The 17,675-nt window shown below is 44.8% G+C and overlaps 1 protein-coding gene across 2 annotated transcripts in view; it reads right to left on the reverse strand.

Moving 5' to 3' along the window:
* Rrp47 (Ribosomal RNA processing 47) overlaps positions 1-17,396 on the reverse strand; it is a 45,261-nt gene extending 27,865 nt beyond the window's left edge. The window contains exons 1-2 of one of the 2 annotated variants that reach the window (XM_075865812.1): positions 17,173-17,396; positions 3,584-3,778 (exon numbers count right to left, since the gene is read on the reverse strand). In XM_075865812.1, the coding sequence (XP_075721927.1) occupies positions 3,584-3,778; positions 17,173-17,325 (348 nt within the window). In that variant the 5' untranslated portion in view covers positions 17,326-17,396. The remainder of the gene's footprint in view (positions 1-3,583; positions 3,779-17,172) is intronic. The other variant, XM_037419251.2, reaches the window with a different exon arrangement.
* Positions 17,397-17,675: the final 279 nt, after the last annotated feature.

Consider the following 17,675-nt stretch of genomic DNA (forward strand, 5'->3'; position numbering starts at 1 on the left):
CAAGCAGTCTTCACTTTCTTTAATTCGCCACGAAAGAACCACAGTCGACGGAATAGTCGGCCCCAGTATCGACGAGAGCAGTGACATGGCCGTCGAACATTACCTCAGAGATCCCTGGTTCGTCGTCGTGCGTTGCGGTTGGGTCGTGGCATCGGATCACGGCTACGTCTATTTGCTCCACTGCTTCAACGATGGATCGTGACGTTTTCTGTCAGCCGCGAAGGTTCAACGTCAAGAATGTTTTTGTCTTGCAGCGGGTGCTATTGATTACGTCGCATCAGCGGGGGATCTTCGGTAGTTCGTCGTACAGCAACCGCACCTGCATCGATTGCTGCCCTTAATTTTTCGAGTAAGGGCTCAAAGATTGACCCCGACCAAGGCCGGTGTACTGCCCATGGTGCAGTGAGGTGTAGGGACCTGGCAATGGCGAATAATAAGGTCGTCAGAATGTCGACTGCGTTCCCGCGAGATAGTTAGTCGGCGATGTCATGCGGTCGTTCACCCAATTGTGGACACGGCACGTTGATGTCAAAACCCCGTAGACCCATTTGTCGGTATTGACAACGGCGGTAGGTGTGTCCAGCCTCTCCGCAGCGGTAGCAGAGCGGGGGGTTGTGAGGTGCACGCCAAACATACGTTTTCCTTGGTACTCTGCGCTGTCCCGCAGGTGAACCATGGGACGTCGGTGTTGGTGGTGGCGGCGGTGGCGTCTGGCGACGGAAGTGCGACGGGGCGGTGTCTTGGCAAGGGTGCGGAGGAGAGGCATGACAGCGGACTGCAGCAGCATAGCTCATGACTTGTTGCTGCGGCTCTGGAGGCTGAGGAACGTCCAGCGATTGCTGGATCTCCTGGCATACGATGTCCCTGATGGAGTCCACATGAGGCTGCGCTGAAGGAAGCGATTCGCGCAGCTCTTCTTGCACAATCGCTCGGATCGTCTCACGCAGATCGGTGGTTCCTAGTGCTTGGATGTTGCCATAGCTTCTAGACGAGAAATTGCGGTTGTACTGCTGTGTCCGCATCTCGAGCATCTTCTCTATGGTAGATGCCTCCGAAATAAATTCAGCGGCAGTCTTTGGCAGGTTCCTGATTAGCCCAGCAAACAGTTCTTGCTCGACTCTTCGCATGAGGAGGCGAACTTTCTTGTCTTCAGGCATCTTGGGGTGGGCGTGACGGAAGAGTCGCATCATTTCTTCCTCGAAGATAGTCACATTTTCATTAGGGAGTTGCACCATCGTCTCCAGTAATGTCGCGGCTCTTTCCTTGCAGGTGATGCTCCTGAACCTATCCAGGAATGTGCCACAAAAGAAACCGCAGGTCTGAAGGGGAGACTCTTGATTGTCGAACCAGGTTTTTGCCGAATCTTCCAGATAAAAGAAGACGCGACGGAGCTTCTCTTCCGTGTCTCAATGGTAGAGGGCGGCCACTCGGTCGTAGGTCTTCACACGACGATCCGTGGAAGGTCGGGGGCTCTTTTGGCTTCTGCATCACTACCGCTGCAGGAGATCTTATGGCTGTCATTGTGCCTCTTGTTGTCGTCGCTGTGACTTTTGTGTTGTTCGGGAGGGGTCGGTATTGGGGGGCTAGTCTTTTCAGTCTGCGGCTGCCTGGACTGTCGCTGGTGGTGTCGATGTCTCCTTTGCGACGCGGGCTGGGTTCCCGGTTTGACAGTGGCGTCTGGTACATGAACGCAGCAGCACCTCCACTAGATGGCACGGGGACGTGACGTGGACGAAGGAAACAGACTGAAATTACGAGATTCAACTATTTATTAAGCTGAACTTGTGGCTGGTGACTGAAGGTCAGATTACAGCAATGCCCACTAGTACTGATAGCGGTAAGCGAACGGAGCATCAGCCGTCGATCAACTGACAAGCGGCGAAGCGCATCGGCATTTATACACTTGCCATCGAATGTTCTAGCATTATTGCTAGCGGCAACGTAGGTTCTAGAGTAATCTGCAATGTTCACGAAGTGGGCGTAATCTTAACAAAATGATCTACTACAGCCTCGAAGCTTTTCAAACATAGTGTAGTTTGCGCTGAATGTAGTGTAATGGGGTAATAACAAAACTTGATCAAAGGAACCTGGCAGTAAAAATGTAGAACAAGCCCACCTGCCCCGTCAGCTGTGCCTTTGAAACAAGAAACAATGAAAGATAGTTCTTTGTACAGTTAGCCCTATATATGTAATCGAGGCAGCAAATCGATATATACCGAGTGGAGTTCAAGATGTCAGCTAAATGCAGGCCTTTCTTTCCCTGAATTCTCAACAATGGGATGACTGAGCCAGAAGTAAAAACGCCACTTGATTGGGTTTCGAATGTGCAGTGCCACCCACTCTTGGTACGAACACGGCGCAGCGTGGCTGTGCACCGAAGCTAATTGGCGCTGGTGCACGTGCATCAACTGATCTCTACTGATGCTCTGCACTTGCTTTGCTGTGAAGCACACCTATTAACATACCAGTAGTGACTGAGCACGCAATGCAATGGCGTTGCAGAAAAGTGCGCTTCCCTTATTGCAGTGTGTTGTGCAGTTTCCCGCTTTGAAAAGTCTGAAACACGCAGCCCGTGCCTTAACCAGGAATGACATTGCTAAATGGCACTCACCTATTGTGATTAATAGTACTGTTTGGTTAAAGAGACATGACTCATATCAAAAATTTTTTTGCGAGTCACCACATGCGGTCACCTCACCATTAAGGTGATCGTCAAGCAATATCTCTACATGTCAGAATCACTCAGGAGTTTTGTGATGACAAGTACCCTTCCACAGACCACACAAGGACCTTTTGTGGACAGACCACAAGGAACCACACATGGATTCTTTTAAATGGAGCACCCCATTTGGGGACAGGACTTTGTGAGTCATAACGGCAAAAGTGAGATGCCCACCAACAGCGGTAAGTGGTAGAGATGAATAGCTTGCCGTTTGAACATTGAAGGAGGTAGCCCTCCGTGGCTCAGTGATTAATGTCTCGCATTCAGGACGTGAAGGTCTCACGTTCGATTACGCATGCCGGAGTCTTTTTTCTGGGATTTTTTTCTCTTTATTGCATATTCATATATATAGATACGTATACATATACGGTGCATGATATCAACGTCGAGGGCAAAATCCAGCTGAGGGTGTCCATATATTTGCTATCGCAATAAAAATATAAGTAATTTTCGAAAAAACTAACAACACACATCTCTACTCAAAGCACCAGTAAACAGGCTCCAACTTTTTTTCACACTCCCCAAACAAGCTCCCCAATTGGTACAATAGTACAATTCGATTACATTTTCCGAATTAGAAACCAGGTGAAATGGATGTTTAAACCCTTCCTTATTATAGCCAGTATTTGCAAAATTTATGAGGCGGCTTGCTGACATAGAAAGCCTGCGCATGTTTCTCTTCATTACAATTATTGAACCTCGGGGCCCTTTAAGGCGAACTATGGCAATTCTTCAAGGTCAATAGATTTCAATGAAGTTCACTGGGTGTGTTTATTTAAATATTTGCAGCTTTTATATTAAATAACAGCCTTAAGAGTTTCCCAGATTTTTTTCAAATAAGTTTTGCCTAAGAATGCTCACCTGGCCTGCCAGGATTATTGGCACCATTTTATGTGTGATGCCAAGGTCTGCAAGGCGAGAGAAGTGATGTAACGTAGGTGACACTGCACCATCTGCTTGTTTGCTGTGAAAAGTGTGTGCTTGACTGGAGCTTCCGTGGTGGAGTGTGCGATGCCCTTTTCCATGTTGGTGGGGGTGGGAAATGGTATTGCATTGCTGGACACACAAAATTCACCGCATATTCGCCATCACAGCCACTAAACACTCATAGCCGATGACTACACTTCTTCTCGATAATAAAGCATTTTAGCTAGCATTGGCGGCTTACCACATCGAAAGTACGGTAAATATCTGGCCTGTTACAAAATCCAGATGCACCAAATATAATGCACTGAAACACTATCAGTCATAAATAATGGATCCGCAGTGACTCCATATATCTGTGCACAGATGGCTGTGCATCGTGAGAAAGGCTTTTGGCTGATGATCATAACAGGTATTATTGCAGTGATACTGCACTCCACAAACCTCTTTCCATGAAAGTGTTGAAAAGTCTTAGCTTGATGACAAACTTCTCAGGGTAAGCATTTTAACCCATCATCGCAGACACAAACTTGCACGGCCTGGACAAGTTCTGCAGGGGCGCAACAGTTGAAATACACTTTATAGCAATTTTCGAAGCAGCAAATTGTTACTTTTCGAGTACTAAATTCCCAACTTGGAGCAGATTACGAGAAAAAAACCTGCATTTTTTATCATGAAATACCAAATCTGGAGCACTATAGAAAAAAGGCTTACATTTAGAAAAAATATATGCATGAACTATTCAACATCACCTAAATTGTGCAGTGTTAAAATGAGAACTGTTGTTTCAATGAAAGTAGTATTTTGAACCACCTCGCTGAGCAAACAATGATAAAATCTATATTAGCGTTTGCTGCGCCTGTCAAATCATTTGACAGACTGCAATTTGAATATCAAGCTGCCAAGCTCACAACCTTGAAATTTGGGAGATTCGTAAAACGGAGGAGTAGGAGTGGCAAATAAAACTGGCGCACATTTTAGTTTGTTTCTTTAGGGAAGCAGAAATGTCATACACTGCTTTAAATGATTGCCAGTAGTTTATTGAGACGTCTGTACTTATGCTGTTACTCAGAATTATGCGGCGTACAAACGCATGAGTGACTGAGCAAGATGTGCGGTGTCCCACTAGCACTAAAAGCCCTTTCTAAATTTAAATATGCTTTTTCGCAAGGCACTGGTGTATTGCGGCAAACGTGGCTCAAAAAGCAGCTGAACAAAAGGCAAGAAATTTTTTAAACGCTACACCACCGCCCACTTCCCACTTTTTTTTTAGGGACGAACCTTTTTAACACAAGGGTCGTGCACCTCTCGTTAGTAGCCACCTCTCCTTTTAGTCATTGGAGTGTCTGCTGAATGGAGGTACTTGCATATGATGAATATATTATGAAAAGATGTGAGATGGCGGTACTTGCAGTGTTCACTAGATGGACAAACGAACAGACATACAGGGGTGAACCGGAAGATGTCAAAAATAATGGGATAACTTTTTGAGTTGCAGAATGGAAGCGTCCAATCTGATCGTTGAAAAGATTAAAGGAAAAAGGGCCCAATGAATGGCGGAAGTAAACAAAAAGGACTAAAAGGCAGCTGTGTTGTTTTGGAACTATCTAAATTTTATGAGTAATAAGACAAGCATGAAACAGAGGTTTATAACTACAGTTCAACGAGTTAGGCAGAAGGGGATGAGGCAATGGAATATATAAGAATAATGATGACAGAAAAATTTGAAAACTAAGAAAGCACTGCATGCACCATATCGGATGAGGATGGACCAATTAGCGGAGTGGCTCCACTGAGACAACGAGAATAGAAAAGGGCAGAGAAAAGGGTTTTTAACAGCACATCAACAGGCCCTAACGACATCTAAATTACGCTAATAAAGAAACTAGGACCAAACTCTAAGCAAGCATGAAGAGAGGCAGCAAGCAAAGGAATAATGGATCGTGAAGCCCCCAATCGGTTGAAACTGAGCAGAATGAGCATGATCTATGGAGGAAACGGGGACAAAGGTTATATAAACAACTACCGCCCTGTAGCAGTGAAATCAGTACTTTACACGCTGGTTATGCTGATAGTACAGGAAAGACTACGGACATGGGTGGAGAGTGAGGGGGTGCTGAGAGAGCTGCAAGATAGGTTGCATAAACGAAGGAGGTTGGAGGTAATCTGTTCTCATTGATGCAGTGTATTGAAAGAGCGGAAAAAGAACACAGGCCCTAGTGGCTGGCATTTCTAGATATCAAGGAAGCTTACGATAGGGTGATTCAAGAAGACTTGTGGGGAATACTAAACACACTAGATGTGGAAGATGGAATTACTAATCTTCTAAAGGATATTCATAAAAGTAACAAGGTAGTTATCAAATGGGAAGAATAGGTATCTGAACAAATAGAGATACAACACGGGCTTCGACAGGGACGTCCCTTGCCACCTTTGTTATTTATGCTGTACCTACAGGGACTAGAAGCAAAATTAGAGGGGAGTAGACTTGGCTGCACCCTCTCTTTTGCTAAGCAAGGAATAACACACTGAGCAGTCATTACCAGCATTTATGTATGCAGATGATATAGTATTAGTAGCCGACATCAAGGTAGATCTGCACGAATCGATTGATATCTGCAGTAATGAGAGAGACAGGTTAGTTTTAAAGTACAGTAGAGAAAAATTTCAAATCAAAATTTTTAATCATAGCAAAGGCATAATATACAGGAAGTCAAGATAGAAATAGTGGATAAATAAAAATAATTTAGCGTATGGATAAATAATGGAGCTGAGTACTTAAGAGAGCACGAAAGATACGTAATGACTAAGGCCACCAGGAATGTAGCTGTAGTAAAAAAATAGGGCACTGTGGAACTACTATAGTTATGACGTTGTGAGAGGGATTTGGAAAGGTGTCATGGTCCCGGGTTTGGTGTTCGGCAATGCGGTCTTGTGCATGAAATTAGAAGTTCAAGCAAGATTTGAAATCAAACGTGGCATAGGTAGACTTGCTTTGGAACACACGGAAATACCCCAAATCAGGGGGTACAAGGTGACATAGGATGGACATCGTTCAAGTGCAGGGAAGCTAGCAGGAAGATAAAATTTGAAGAGCCATTGAGAAAAATACGAGAGGAGTGCTGGCTAGGAAAGTTTCACCTACTTGTAGATGAAGAATGTTCGTACTAAATGGAAGAAACAAACTCGAAAATTGTCAAGCAAGTATTTAGAAAAGAGCAGAATACGAAACCAAAAGGAAACATATGTCAAGAAGAACGTGAAGGAAACGGAGAGGGACATGTGGAAGATCTGAATGATTACAAAATCATCACTGGATACCTACCAAGCTTTCACGGAGCAAATTGGAAAACAAAAGCTCTATAATAATTCTCAATGTAGTTCTCTGCTGTTCGAGGCCAGAACGGGAGTATCGTGGACCAAGACGTACCGAGACAAATACAAAGGTACAGACACGTTATGTAGTGCATGTGGAGAAGAGGAAGAAATGGCTGAACATTTGATAATGCTCCGTAGTCGTCCAAGATAATGGCGCAGAATTTTTCAAAGAATTATGGTTTAGGGACAGTGAAGGATAGAAATAATTAGGAGGAGGCTAACTTATGGGTGCCTACAATCAAGGCACGAGGGAAATTCAATTCATCACGTAGTGATAGTACTTAACTTTATGGCTAGGTGGCATGAGCTGCCACCAATCTAAAGGGCACAGCCGGATACATGCATCCATACATCTATCCATCTACAGACAGGCGGACATGTGGACAGACAGACAGATGGACGGACAGACAGACTGACAGATAGATAGACGGACGAACGCGGCCAGCGGATGATTCACGGTTTGTGAATAAAACCCTTGGAAGCTTCGCCCCACTCATGATCATTCACTCCATGAATATGCTGTCATCTTTTATTTCCCCCCGTGGGGTTAGGTGCTGCTTCGGCTCCCTTGCAAGGCGCGTTCAACCAGGTTAAGTAACAATGCGCGTGCTCGGTCGCTTGGTGACGGTACCGGATATCTATCGCCAGCCAGGACCATGGCAGGGACGAGGCAACCTCAAGAGCATTAAATCTTTTATGTGCCACTGCTAAGGCAATCAACATGGTTGCTGGCAACGCCGGCATTCGTAGCACGTCGAGCTTGTTCGCGTGAAAAAAACACTGGATGTGCTTCCAGCTTTAGTTCCTAACAAGCCATAGCCGTGTTTTCAAGCTAGGAAATTTACATTTCCAGCGAAGCATTGGTGGCTACAGTGTCGCATTTTTGTCTCGAAGGTTGACATCCCACCGATAGGTATCCGCTGCGATCAGCAGACCAATATGCGCAGCGCAGTTACTTTATCTGGTTGATCCTGTTTCGCGAGCGTAGGGCGTGTGCCTAGAATATTTTGACTATATTCTAGGCACTATAGTTCAGGTCAGCGCACTTTCACTAACAGCACACACTGCAGGTGTCCTACATGATTTGCATTTCTCGCCAAATAGCGCACCTGAAAAACATTTAGAGGCTGGCTGGGCTTTTTGGCGTAGCGTGGTGCCATTTCATCAAATTTCACGGCTTTGGCGCAGCTCGGCACAGCAATCAGGAAGTGTATCAAATTGGCGCAATTGATGCAGCAGTTGCACCCCTGGTTGTGCCATTCTGTAACGTTATACGCAACCAGGCAAGCAGGTACAAAAATCTGTTCTCCTTGATTCAAGAGAAATGGCAATGCTCTTTGGCCTCCAAATGCGTCTGAATCGTAGCTGTCTTTGGGTTTCGGTATTGCACCTTTATGCTTATTAAAAATCAATTTCGAATTGGCTGAGCACTGCATGTATCAGGCATCTGACAAGAGTGTCTCGGGGACACAAAAGCACAATAACCCTGACCAGGTGAAAAAATCATTGAAGTTGGCTTTTAAAAGACTTAACGCCACAAAATTATTCTGGATATAAAAGAGACGTAAAATATTACGCCATGAAATTTTATCTAGTGTCCCTGTACCTGCAGCAACATATACAGAAACACAAATTTTACCACTGATAATTATTTCACATCGCAAAATCATTATTTAACCGCTACTAATAACACACTCGGATAATAAAATGAAAAAAACATCATATATAAACTAAATACACATACTGTGGAGTTATCACATTAAAAAAATTGGCAGATCCCACGTACAACGTGAATCAATGATATGCGAAGCACGCATGAGAAATGTTGATATGTCTCTTCGAAATCAGCACAACGTTACGAGGTGGAGGTAAATGATGGCGTACATGACTTCCGTGTCTTGATTATTATGTTTGAATGTGTCGTTTACCTACGTCATCTATTCAGGTCACGCAATATCAAATTTAGTATATGTGGAGTTAGCGAACGGCCGCGAGCACGCTATGAGCGTGGTATGTTTTCATGTTCTTACATGACACCCGTATCAGGATTATTAAGTAAGCACCAGTCTTATATTTCGTCATCCATTGATGTCACGTAACACCAAATTTTGTATATGTGGAGCTAGCAAAACGGCCGTGAGAGCATCATGAAGGCCCCAGTATACTCTAATGTATAGCGTTGATGTGTGCGCACGCTGGGCACATCAACGCTTCATTGCCGAAACGCAAGCACTCTATAGCATGATGCCAGGCGCGACCAGCGTCGGTCGGCGCTGCCTGACGGCAATCGGCACGAAATGCGACGTGTTGCATTTCGCACCAATGCGTTACCCAAACAACACTGCGTCTCCTTCTTTTCGTGGCGTGGCAACGCCGGAGTGACGTGACGAAATCAATGCCGATGAGCACGCGCACCGCATCACGTCGAAACATATTGGCACCTTGACTGTGGCATGTAGTCATGTTCTCCCATGACACGCATCTCATGATTATCATGTTTGCACCAGTCACATACCTTCGTCATTCACTGCCGTCACGTAGTACCACGCATATGTGAAGCTAGCGAAACGACCATGAGCGCGTCATCAGTGTAGCATGTAGTCATGTAGTTACATGACGCGCATGTCATGCTTATCATGTTCGGATGTGTAATTTAGCTATGTAATCCGTTCGCGTCGCATGTTACCGAGTTTGGTACATGTGAAACTAGCGAAACAGCCGCGAGTGCATCATGAGCGTAGCTTGTAGTCATGTTGTTACATGACATGCATCTCAAGTTTATCATGTTTGCACCAGTATCATACCTTCGTCAGCCATTCACGTCCCGTAATACCAATGTAATATAAGTTAAGCTAGCAAAACGGCCACCAGCGCATCATGAACGTGGCATGTAGTCATGTTCTAACGTGACACCCATCTCATGATTATCATGTTTTCACCCGTCACACACCTTTGTCATCTATTCATGCACTGCAATACCAAATTCTGTACAAGTGAAGCTAGCGAAACGGCCACTAGCGCATCACGAGCGCGGCATGTAGTCATGTTGTTACATGACACGCATGTCATGATTATCATGCGAGGGTCTGTTGCTTGTGTTTGCCACGCAATCATTCCACACCATACCAGTTTTGCAACATGCCATGTGAACGAAACCATCGTAGGAGCTGCCGGATTATAAAATGTAAATCATGACATTAATGACATACATGTCATGATTTTCATGTTATGACTAGTCAAATACGTTCCTCATAGAGACATGTTATGCCATACCAAGTTTGGTATTGATACCATTCTCGAAACGGCCAGGAGAGCGAGAAGTCGTAGGCGGCTAGATAGATAAGATGATAGATAGATAGATTGCTCAAAGCCGCTGAAGTTCACTAAGAAATGCTTCGCATTTAAAATTGGCAGATCGCATGTACAGAGGGAATCCCTGATATGCGAAGCACGAATGAGGAAGGTTGATATGTCACTTTAAAATCCGCACAACATTACAAGGCGGAGGTAAGTTATGCCTCAAATTACTTTCATGTCGTGATTATCATGTTTGGACGTGTCGTTTACCTTTGTAATCTAATCACGTCACGTGATACCAAATTTGGTATATGTGCAGCTAGCAAAACGGGTGTGAGCACGCTATTAGCGTAGCATGTAGTCATGTTTTACACGACCCGAATATCATGATCATCATGTTCAGACTTGTCACATAACTTTGTCGTCCACTCCTGTCCCATAATATTAAACTTGGTATATGTGAAACTAGCTAAAAGGAGGCGAGCGCACGTAACGTGGACGCATGTGCATCCCAGACGCATCGACGCTACGCTAGCACAACGCGGGCAATTTACCTGACGAGGCGCAACCAGCGTCTGTCGGCGAGACCTGGCGGCAACCGTCGCGAAATGTGACATGCTGCATTTTGCGCCGATGACTTACCTAGACAGAACCAAGCCTGCTTAGATTCGTGATGGAAGGACGTTGGGAGCGCTTAAACGCACATGCATCAAAGCAATGCAGCGCGGCCTGTGCCTGCTAATATAGGCCAGGCATATCGGCGCCTGGCGTGGCATCGCCGGCGTGACGTGATAAAACGAACGCTGGCGCACACGCGCGCCTGGTCACGTCGCAGTGTGTTGGCGCCTTGAGTGTGGCATGTAGTCATGTTCTTACATGACATGCATCTCATGATTGTCATGTTTACACCAGTCACATACTTCGCCATCCATTCACGTGATGTAATACCAAATTTGGCATATGTGAAACTAGTGAAACGGCAGCGAGCACATAACGAGTGTGGCATGTAGTCATGTTGTTACATGACACGCTTGTCATAATTATCCTGTTTGGATGTGCCATTTATATGTCATCCGTTCGCGTCACGTAATACCGAATTCGGTACATGTGAAGCTTGCGAAACGGTCGCGAGCGCATCATGAGTGGCATGTAGTCATGTTGTTACATGACACACATCTCGTAATTATCATGTTGGCACCAGTCGCATACCTTAGTCATCCATTCACGTCTCGCAATACCAAATTTGGTATATGGTAAGCTATAGCGAGACGGCTGCGAGCGCATCATGAGTGTGGCATGTAGTCATGCTCTAACATGATGTGCACCTCATGATTATCATGTTTGCACCAGTCACATACCTTCATCATCCATTCACGTCCCGTAACACTAAATTTGGCATATCTGAAGCTAGCGAAACGAATGCGAGCATACCATGAGCGTGGCGCATTGTCATGACTGACATGACATGCATGTCATGATTTCAACGTTAGGTCTGTCACTTGTGTTGGTCATGCAGCCATGTAGTACCATGCCAATTTCGCAACATGCCATGCGAACGAAACCAGCATGACCATAAAATGTCAATAATGATATTCATGACATGTCATGATGGTCATGTTATGACTGGTCAAATATGCTCGCCATTCGCTCAAGTTATTCCATACCAAACTTGGTATTGATACTATTAACGAAACGACCAGGAGAGCTAAAAGTCGTGGGGGGCTAGATAGATAGATACGCTCAATGTCGCCGAAGTATGCTAAGAAATGCTTCGCGTTTAAAAAATATGAGGAGAGCATCTTCTGGCTTAAGCATTTAAAAATGATTCGCCCATAAAATTATAAGCCATTTATGTGGCTACGCTGTGCCAAGAAATAATTAGGGAAGGGTTAACAGGGAATAAAAGCTGTCACTAAATGGTAAAGATGGGGCACACTTGCCGGCCCGCTACCATTCCCAAAAATGTGAGCCGTATCTGAATAAAATTCAGATGCTGGGGAGAAGCAGGGACACATTTGCACAAGAACTGTTCGAAGCTTTTCACATAAAAGCACGAGGTTCCTTATGAATTAGTGACACTTCATTGTTCCTTTTGGAGGCAGAGAGCAGGTTCTTGGATCGCAGGTAGTGATTAAGATGTTATCCAATCGATGTGGGCCTTTCCTCTTGCGCATGTATTGCATTACACTATGCGTTATCTCTTTGATGTGTGGCTTGCTTTTCGTGCAAGCATTTGCATATGTATTGCACGGCAGTAATTTCAGAATAAACAGTCGAAAGTTCGTGCTTTTCATGAACCCTTCCCTCGATTTATTTGCATGACGTATCAACATCTATGGCTTCTAATTGAACATCAACCGACTAGCCCAACAACATGCACTTCTAGATTCCACTATAGTTCTCACTAAACAAGGCTTGAAAAGCAATACAGCCTTGTAACAGCATGGTCAGCAGTAAAGAGAGTGTCAAGCCCATGAACCGCAATAGCTTGGGACTCGTCTTGGCGATCCATAATGCAAAGACCAACAGGCTACTTCAGGAAGTGTTGCAATGTTTTTAGGATACAGGGCAAGATAGGTGTGCAATCTTCAGCTTAGCAAAGAATGGATTGGCCTCGCGTCATACAGGATTAAAAGGTGATTTGAATTCCACATGGAAATTTATTGCATTTCTTGATGACTTGTTTTCCCATGATGTTTGGCTACACCATTTCTCATGGACAGTGAAGAGACGAATTCAGAAGCTCATCAAGAACCATGAAGTGTTCCCCTAAAGCCCCTATACTTCACAAAAGTACCGCCATCTGCTCTCCTCCTCGCCACCTCCTCTCCGGCACGTTCCTTTTTTTTCTTTCGCTTGCGACAGTGCCGTCCCTGTAACACGCCATGAGCTTGCAGTCTGCTCTCGAGCCGGTGTGAGGAGGAAGCGACACAGATTAAAAAACGCTGTACTTTTCCGAAGGTATAGGGGCTTTATGTTCCACAACAGTGAGGTGAACTGGTGACCATCGCAATGTGTCATGATAACTCCATTGCGGGGAAGTACGGCTTGGAGCAGAAAAAAGAATAAATAGCGGGAGGCAACATGCGGCAGGACCACTAGCTGTGTTCATATAGACGTCAGACTCTGGAGTTGTGTGAACACTCAGCACCACCTGTTGCCACAGTTTTGAGCAGTGCAAGGCCCGACTCTCTTGCATAGTTTCCTGAGCAACCTGGTCCAACTACAGCGTACGAAACAACTATTGAGCTACATATTAGATTATTTGAGCATTGAACGCTAAGAAAAAGAGCTACGTATTTATCTCCGCTAGTCAGACACGTCACGGAACCACCGTGAAGTGCTTGCTGGTTCACTCGCCGGAACGACGGCGAAAACAAGAGCAGACGCAACAGCTCCGCACTCTACGAAAAGAAGACCCCAATCTGTGCTACTTTTGCATTGGGAATTGCCAGGACATAGGTGACTTCAGTTTTATTGATTTCTGCAGCTTTCACAAACCCGAATGGCAAGAGCGCTAAATACAGGCCGTTGCGAAAGTGTTGGGTAAGCGAATACTCGTGTTCTCCACAGGCGTTCGCTTGATTAAGTGTGGTAATGTAGGTATCTTTTTATTCTTTTGAGTAGCCTTGATGAAAAACCGTATTATCTATGATTATGAAGCTTAACAGACCTTCTGACCGCTGTGCGCGAAGCGCAACAGTAGACAGGTGATGCCAAGCCACGATAAACATCGCATGTGCACACAGGGACCACCGATAATCTGAAGTTATTGCCACCACACAGCATTACACACACTAGGGCTTTGAAGTATCTAAGTAGCTAAGTGCCGGCTTTTACAAGGAAATGCAAACACGCACGTCATACAGGTAAATCGCAAAATGATCGTGACCACAAACAGTTTTTTTTTTCCATTGGACTTCGGGATTTCCAGAGCGACCTCGGAGGTATCAATATGGCCTTTCGTTGTACACTAAGAATGGGGACACGCATGTATCCCCATTTGCAGTACATACAAACGGAAGACAACCATCAACAGAGCATTCGAGCATGCGTAATAATAGAATTAAACACACAGCAAGTGAGAAATTGATGGAAAATGCAACTGCAAAGCAAAAATCGCCACGGCAGTTTGTGCCAGATTAAGCGAGCTTCATACCACTGACCGCATAAATTGTTCGTTAATGCACTTCACCGCTTTGGCATCGTGTGTATACCCACGTTTAGTGCTTGCCCCGAACTCGATGTCATGCAATGCTCACTTTCACTTAAATTGCCAGGTGCAGCCCACCAAAATAAATTAAACATATTTTGCATTCTGCCTGCATTTTGTTTTGATGAGCTTCCTACTTTTATGAAGCGAGCTTCTGTTGAAGGAACAAGGAAGATTTTCAGGAAACTGCGTCTCAATACAAACAAAAGAGGAGGGCCTATGCACATTCGGTTGGGACGGCTACTACCAATTATGGCTGGCGCGGCGATGAGGGCACTGGAGACTGCAATTTGCACAGCGCCGCCTGGACAGAGTCTGACTTCTATAATGAGCCATAGAGGCACTGCAAATGAGAATTTAGGCATTGTTATGCGCAATAGCCTTGTGTGCATGAAACCTGTTTCTTAGGTAACTACGTCAAAAGTCGGGAGGATTCTTAACTCTTTCGTTACCACGCAAGAATGGTTATTTTTCATAACGCTCCCTGTTACAATATATCTCGGGAAGATCGTTTTTGCCAGTTTGAAAAGTACTCCAACAAGCATTGCAGCATACCAAACTTTGCAGAATGAAATGCTCTTTCCAAAAAATATAGGTTGTGGAGCAACAAAAATATTTCAGACTGAATAAAAATGGAAAAAGTGTGAAACTTTTCGTCACCAGCTGGTAAACAGGTAAACAGTGGAATAAAAACACTATATATGCAAAATATTTAAAACAAAGAAAAGTCAGAATATACATTTTGTAGATAAATGACCCAGGAATAGCATAAAAATAATTAATGTTGTAGAAAATGTTTCTCTTCACATAGACAACGAAAATCAGAACTGAGGTGCTGCTTCATTGCTCATGCCATGCGATGAAGCACAGCATAGTTTTTCGGGAGACACAAGTGTACTTGTACACTCTCTCAATAAATTCTCATTGCCTTGTGACAAGAGTCGCTAAGTATTCCAGTATAGATGGAAACCCGTGATGTGAATGATCCCTCTATATATAAGATGTCCAACGAACTTCACGATTTCATTTAGTGTCACCTCTTTCCATGAGCCACCTCACTCCTCGTAGGTTGGCGTTCCAATATATGCATCCAAGCATATTTCTTTCCATCTTTGTGCACATCGTAATAAAGAAAGGACAATATCGCGTGCAGTTCTAAAATGTTTCGCACTGCTCCGTAATCAGGGCCAAGATGTGCTCCGAGGGCCTTCTTGCCGTTTGGAGAAGCTCTGCAGCCAGCACCACCACAACGCGCCCTAGCGAAGTGTGGACCCCGCGCGTAACTTGAGTGACTATAAGATTATGCACAAAGGTCAGAAGCTATACGCACTTGTGGCGGCGGAGATAACTTGAGGGTGTAAACAAAACAAACCCATGAACAGCTACGGAAGTCTCAGGCTGACACAAAACATCGTTCCCATAAAACTTGAAGCTGAGGTGCGGTCATCCGCGAAATCTAAGCTCGTTTTCACCCAATTCAGGTGGGGTCGCAAGAGAGTTTCAAGCAGTACATCTATTTTGCAGCGCTAGTGCGCACCCATGCGCGCGTGACGACCACGTTATAGGAGTGATTAGTGGCACTAGATGTGACCCTGTGTCTGATATAATGATTCAAGCAGAACCTAAGCGGCTGGAAACTGCCTGTGAGAGCCACTGAGAGCTACCTGCGCACTTTAGACATGCGGCGGACCTTGGGAAATATTGTTTGTAGAATTAATTTTGCCTGATTTCTAGCAACAGCTCTCATAAATTTCCGACAATTATCACTGATCAACTCGGTCAAATTGCGAAGCTAACACATCAATTCGATATTTGGCTTGCAAAGTTTCTTTTCATTACAGAACTTCGATGTTACCGCAGCATAATCACGAGGGGCACGCACTTCTGTCGAGTTCGCCAACCTAGTGCGTTTTTCCAAATACACACGCACATTGGTTCGCGCAAAAGTCTGTGAAAAATCGCTATGTTGCCCAAGTCAGCAATTTCAAAAAAAAAAAAAAAATTCTGAAAGTTGAGTGGCAGAACTGACTGCTAGAAAGTTCTGGGTGCACGAGAAATAAATTTATTATGCCAAAATCGATTACCGAAAAGCGTTAATTACCGGTGATCGATTTGAATAGGTGTAACACAAGAGTTAATATTCTAGTATACATAAAAATCGTCAACAGACATCAAGATCAATGCTGCGCGACCAAAACCTAGCCTATTTGGTTTAATTTTCACACAAACGAGGTTCAAGCATGCCCGTGAGCTGTTCAACACCAGCCCACCCCACACAAGTACAGGTGGTCGAAAATAAAACTTCTACGTCGTCTCTCATGCACGCTGGCGCCTCGCGGTCACGCTGCAACGTGTTCGGACGACACGTACAATACTTTCGTTTCTACTGAAGGTGAGCACCCCGCTGTGGCGGCACGAAAGACATAGGCATAACAATACGCAAGAATGTGCTTCAGTCCGAAGGATCGACGCAGACCAATCAAATCTTTCCAGTTCATACCCTAGCGGGCCACAAGGCGTGCGAGCAGCACACAATGCTCCCGGTTTGACATGCAGTTACGATAAAGTCGCTCAATGCACAACCAAAGTGTGCAACGGAAACGTCCCAACACCATTTTGTATTGGAGGTACTACGCACCTCTTCAGTCGCAACCTCCTGACTCGCCGCCAGAATCGGGCTGAGAGTCTCTTTAACGTTTAGCAGAGCTGAATGAAACGCCCGGGACTGTTCCTTAATCTCATCCGGAAACTCTCTGCAAGGTGCGATTACTACCGGCTTGGAGGCGGCCATGTTTGTGGCATGAATGAATGGATGGATTGGTACGGCCAACGCCTCCTAGAGTTCTTGTGCCTGCCCACGTCCTTCCTCCGTGTGCCTGCCAGATTATCGGTGGTCACTTGGGAAGCAGCGGTCGTCGGAACTACGGTGGTGGCGCAACTCAAGTAGGGGGTGTCTTCAAATAGGTTTTTACGTTTTGAGAGTTTATACGCAACAAAAATAACGTAAAAAAGTTTTGAAAAGTGTAAATGTAATTATATTTAACCCTAAGTAAGTGACGCCGTCATTCAGGAAGCAACTTTTTTAATACAAAGCATTCTCTAAAATTAGTAGCAAACGCCAAAATTGCCAATCTTAAAGGC

Source organism: Rhipicephalus microplus, chromosome 6 (genome assembly GCF_043290135.1).
Source record: "Rhipicephalus microplus isolate Deutch F79 chromosome 6, USDA_Rmic, whole genome shotgun sequence".
Taxonomy (NCBI): domain Eukaryota; kingdom Metazoa; phylum Arthropoda; class Arachnida; order Ixodida; family Ixodidae; genus Rhipicephalus; species Rhipicephalus microplus.